The sequence below is a fragment of the Carlito syrichta genome, unplaced genomic scaffold, assembly GCF_000164805.1.
Source record: "Carlito syrichta isolate Samal-C Ts95f unplaced genomic scaffold, Tarsius_syrichta-2.0.1 Scaffold314861, whole genome shotgun sequence".
NCBI lineage: Eukaryota > Metazoa > Chordata > Mammalia > Primates > Tarsiidae > Carlito > Carlito syrichta.
In genome coordinates, this window is record NW_007258957.1 from 169,021 (window position 1) to 174,401 (window position 5,381).

The 5,381-nt window shown below is 39.8% G+C and overlaps 1 protein-coding gene across 1 annotated transcript in view; it reads left to right on the forward strand.

The window, feature by feature from the left end:
* BCL2 (BCL2, apoptosis regulator) overlaps positions 1 to 1,813 on the forward strand; it is a 2,112-nt gene extending 299 nt beyond the window's left edge. The window contains exons 2-5 of the mRNA XM_021705967.1: positions 8 to 260; positions 528 to 616; positions 775 to 827; positions 1,749 to 1,813. Of these exons, the coding sequence (XP_021561642.1) occupies positions 8 to 260; positions 528 to 616; positions 775 to 827; positions 1,749 to 1,813 (460 nt within the window). The remainder of the gene's footprint in view (positions 1 to 7; positions 261 to 527; positions 617 to 774; positions 828 to 1,748) is intronic.
* Positions 1,814 to 5,381: the final 3,568 nt, after the last annotated feature.

The window sequence follows — 5,381 nt, forward strand, 5'->3', positions numbered from 1 at the left end:
TCACCGCGAGGGGACGCTTTGCCACGGTGGTGGAGGAGCTCTTCAGGGACGGGGTGAACTGGGGGAGGATTGTGGCCTTCTTTGAGTTCGGTGGGGTCATGTGTGTGGAGAGCGTCAACCGGGAGATGTCGCCCCTGGTGGACAACATCGCCCTGTGGATGACTGAGTACCTGAACCGGCACCTGCACACCTGGATCCAGGATAACGGAGGCTGGGTAGGTGCATGCTTGGTGGATGCGCGTCGGGGCGTGAGGTCTCGGGTGAGAGATGCGGTGGCTGGAGTGGGGGGGGGACCCCTGGGGAAAGGGGAGGCAGTTGAGCCAGTGAAATAAAACGGTGTGTTGCTTCGCTGCTTCCCACCCCCCACCCCCCGCCCCCACCACTCCCCGGGTCTAAACGCTCCCGGCCAACCTGACTGCGGTGACTCCTTCCAGCCGAAAATGTTTAACTTGCTTACCAGCCACTGAGGTTCAAGGATCCCGCACTTGCCCTCCAATGAGATGTCGTGGTAAATGGTATTCCTTTAGTGGGTCTCAGATGGTTGGGCCAGAGGTCCCCAGCCTCACAGTTACCTGGCCCGGCGCTGCTGGGTGCAGCAACTTATGAACCAGGTCCCGTAGGTTGAGTCTTGACCATCTGCTTCTTAAACCACCCCGGCTTAAACAAGTTCCCTGTGAACTAAAGATTGAGAGCTACCCAACTGGAAGAACAGACTCCACCAGAGTACTAAGGGCATGCTTTTTCTGATTCTCTTGGTAAAAATTTCCCTAAAAGAAAAATCAATGTAGCCCCTCTCCCTGGAAAACCTAGTTGTGTTTTGGAGAGAGGTAAGTTGATATTCAGCAAGTCCTTGGCCTGGAATCTACAGTGTGCCGTATACCTAGTGGGTAGGATGATGTGTCTTAACCATGGGGTATGGATGCTTTACTTTGTTTCATCAGTGACAGAGTGTGCATCGGCTGCATACTTCGTGTTCTATAATTTGTGTGTGATTTACAGATTTACTGGAATTTCTGTGTCTTTTTTTTTTCATCACTTGGAATCTACCTAATTTTGTGGTCTCCTGAAAAATTTTGCCCTCTAGGATACCTATGTAATGTGTAGATGCAATTGATTCTTAGCTGTGGATTCTCTCATGCCTGACATTACTTGGAGTGATTGTTACACGGGACTTTGAAGACCATCCATGAGGTGATCTTTCCTGGTACTGCGCTAGATAGAGTGTCCATCATTTTACAGATAGTTATATTTTCCCATGATTCTTTTGGGGGAGGGATACAGATCCTAAGATTTAAGAATTGTAACTAAGATCTACATCTTATATCCAAAATGATTAATTTATGAAAAGCTAACAATTTTCGTCTGAAGTTTTTTTGGAACACTTTTTGTTTTAATCTGAAGCGTTATCTTTGAAAAAGGATGCAATTCAGTGCTTCCTTTCATAGTCTCTTGGGAGAATGACTAATGTTATTATTTTATAGGACCTAACAGGAGTAAAAAGCCTAGAAATGACTGCGAGTGGATTAGATGTCAAGAAGCACATTACATATTTTTTATGACACTTCCCAAATGTGCTAATATTAAGGGGCCAAAAAGAGAAAAGTCCAAGAAAACTAAATGATTGATGTGAACATCTGATCTTATTTGACCGAAGTTGACAAAATATTGATAATACTGTTCAGTGTTTAAAAGTAAAATGAACTAAAATACTCCAATTTAAATTTCTAAAATTTAAATGTTCTTCTCAGATTGTTTGTTGAGATTCCGCATGAACAGATCTTTAGTCACTCTGAAAGAACTTGCCAAAGGGTGAAAAGAATATTTTTGTTAAATATTTGGTTAAGTAGGTGGTTTGATTTTTAACCACTATAACCAAAGAGGGACTTCTAGACTCTGAGTAGATCATTTAAAGACCAATGTAAAACTGATTTAATAGTTTTGCTATTATTATGAAAAAGATATTAATTTAATGACTATTTGAAAGAAATCCAAGGTGGTGTTATCTTTCAATTAAGTTAATAAAAAGATGGAAAGACAGAGACATATGTTTATGATAGAAGTTAAAATATTGCCTTCATATTTGTTGTTGAGTTTTTGTATTTTGACATCCTGTGCAACTGAGGTTTCTTTTTAAGTAAAGCTCACTTTTCTTTCCTTTCAAAATAGAGTTTTCATGGCAGAGCCTGACTTTGTGGTCAACAGGTATCTGAGATTGATAAATGAAGAGGCTATGTTTTAGGATGCCAAACCACAAGGACATACTGTAGAACATGATGAAAAAATTTTGACAAAACCTCTTATAGTAAAAATACATCATATAGAAACACGAATGGCTGATGGTAAAATGTGTAGTAGGTTTCAGAGCAATACATAGATGGTAGCTATATAGGAAACAAAGGAATTTGGTAAAAAAAAAAAAAAACAACAACAACTTTATAAACATACACACACACCAAGAAAGGCAATCATAGGGTACTTTGGAGTAAAAATGGTATATTTGAGAATTATAAATGATTTGCCTATTATTTCCATGTTCATTATTAATCTACAATTTGAGGCATTTGGCATACAGAGATTTTCCTCCAAATTTGCATCAGTCAGGGTTGCATCTCTAATAGTATGCTTCATTTTACAATGTTAAGTATTCTTAATGGTAAAGTTTCAAAAGAGCTGGCGCATTTTCTTGACATGTGACAATAATCTGTACTGTTCCCAGGGTTCAGTGGATCAGTTCATCCACTGAACACTACACTGAATACTCCAGGCTTTACGCTCCAAGTCACTTCTTTTTCTTTGCCGCTGCTCCTGCAAAATCAGAACCTTCTGAGGCTGAGGAAATCTGGTTGAATTTCGTGTCCCAGAACATGGAGAAATCAGGTCCTTGGAATGATCCGCTTCTGATAGATTGTCCCAGAAGCCTACAAATTAAATAAAGACTAAAGAAGTAATTGGGTGTAGAGTGGAGTGTGGCTTTATTCCTAGGGCTGAATAAGGTATTGTGTGACATCCAGAGAAAGGCAGAAAAGAGGGAATGGCAGGAGAGCAGCAGTTCCAGAAAATGTCGAAACCTTGCTGCTCAGAGTAGCTTGGAACTTTCTGGATGTGCAAAATCTCAGGTTCCACCTGAGAGCTACTGAGTCAGAATCTGAGGCTGGCAGGTGTATTAAAGTTAGAGATACTGGCTGCCGTCCTTGATTTCTGGAGCATCTTTTAGGAAGAACTGCAACCTGCGATGGATTCTGCAGTGTCCCTTTTGAGTGGCCGTAAAGGTCTGTAGTATCACCTGAAATACTGAATATTATTTCCCAGATGTCCACTAGTGTGATATGACCCTAGGAAGAAATAGATTGGAATGACGGCGGGAGAGAAGGTAAATTAATATAAGCCCAGTCTTCTCAAGAATGTGTTTCATGGTAGTTACAGTTTGTATTGGCATCACTGGTCCCATTAAAAAGTAAGATAACTTTTCTTCTTCAGTGAAAGGAAAGAGAGCTCTTTTAATAGCTGTTAGTTATTATTTTATTCCCTCATAACACAGTTTAAATTCTGTAAATGACTTTAGTGACCTTGCGGCTGATTTGAGACAAAGGGAATCTTACAGGCAAACAGCTGAGATATGAACAAGGGATGGTGAGTGGAAATGGTTAGCACCCTCCAAACTGGAAACTGTAACAATATTCAACTTCCGTCTTGGGAGGAAGGGAAGTGTGGAATACAAGAAGAGTAAGATGATTCAAACAAAAGATGGCAGGAGTGGCTTCATTCTGTTGATATGATGGTAGTCTGACTTTTTTTTGGTCTTTTGGTATTGGTGATTTAGAAAGATAGGAGCTTCTCCACACCCAGTGGAGGTCGGCTTCCTTTTTATTAGTTAGTCAGCAAGCAGTTTTTCTTTTCTGAATGCAGTTCACATGCAGCAAGACATTTGATTAACTGGAAAGCAATACCATTCTCATGCCAGTGTACAAATTACATGAAAGAGCATCATTTTTCTAGTGTCTGAGTATCAGCTGCTTATGGCCAATTTTGGCAGCAAAATGATAGAATTAAAAATAGCCTGAAGATGATCTAGTCTTAAATAATATATTCCATGATGAACTTTCCTTGGGAAAGAGCATCTTTCTGCTTGCTAAAAATCACGTGACCCCTTTCAATAATTTATTTTGTAGAAAAAGCACATTATTGCTCCTAGAGTTTTCAGTCATGTGCTGCTGAGTGATTATATTTCTGGACCTTCGTAAAATTTTATAGTTCACTCTGCTCTCTCTTCTGTTTCAGGGCCTTTGTTGTTATTTAATGTCCGTTGAAAACATGGCTTTCTTTTGTGCATCCTGTTACTTTTTGTTGTACTTTCTAATGAGACCTGATCGCTCTTTTTTAGCAATCCTTGATTGAACCGGTACATTTCAGATTGCTTAAATATCATTAGGCATACTAGGTCACAGTAAGCCACCGATCTGAAAAAAAAAAAAACTACGTTTTTTTTTTTTTTCTTTTCTTTTGTCTCTTGTTCTCAGTCCTATTCTGCATTTTGGAGGATGGTAACCTCACTTGTAAGCAAGTGTGTGGTGCTGTGTGTGTTAATAGTGGTGCTTCTCACCCGACATAGCTTTGCACCCATTTCTAAGGTCACTCATTGTGTCTTAGCAGTAGTTTAGCAAAGCAGTATCTCAGCAGAGGTATATTTGTGCTGGAATACAACACTGTCTTTGTAGTATACAGGTAGAAAGTTTTCTTTTCCCCCCAGAGATATATTGTATTTGAGATTCAAAGGTTCTGTTCAACCTTTCTACGGTAATCCAATATCATCTTATTCAGGTATAGCAGTATCCTCTCAATCTGGTCACCCTTTCCAATAACTACATATAGGAAACCACTCCGTGAATCTGCTCCACTAGGAAGCATTCATGCTCTTTCATTCCTTTTGGTTGGGTTTAAAAAACATTAACATTTTATGTCTAAACGGGACTAATGATTAAAATCACCCAAGGACTGAGACAGTTATTCGGCAGCCGTGATTGCTAATCTTACAAGTGTCTGGCTCTGGGTTTGGTTGGGGCACGGGAAGGAGAGTCCTGCCTCTCTGCCCTGGCTAAGTTCATGGGCTAGTGTTGTAGGTGTCTTTATCAACTTATAGTTACCATGCAGCCTGGTGAGCAAGATCCCAGACTCTGAAACATAAGGGGACAAAGAAAATAACTATGTATATGTTATTTTGCATGTGCTTCAATCTTTTTCTAAAAAAGTTATTTCTAACTGTATGGCTGTTCATGTGTGTATTAGGCCTAATTTAAATAGGGTAAAAATGTAGGTAATTTAAAAAATACTGTCTAATGTAGACATATGTTTAAGAGAACTGAAAGGTAAGGGGAGTTCCCTTT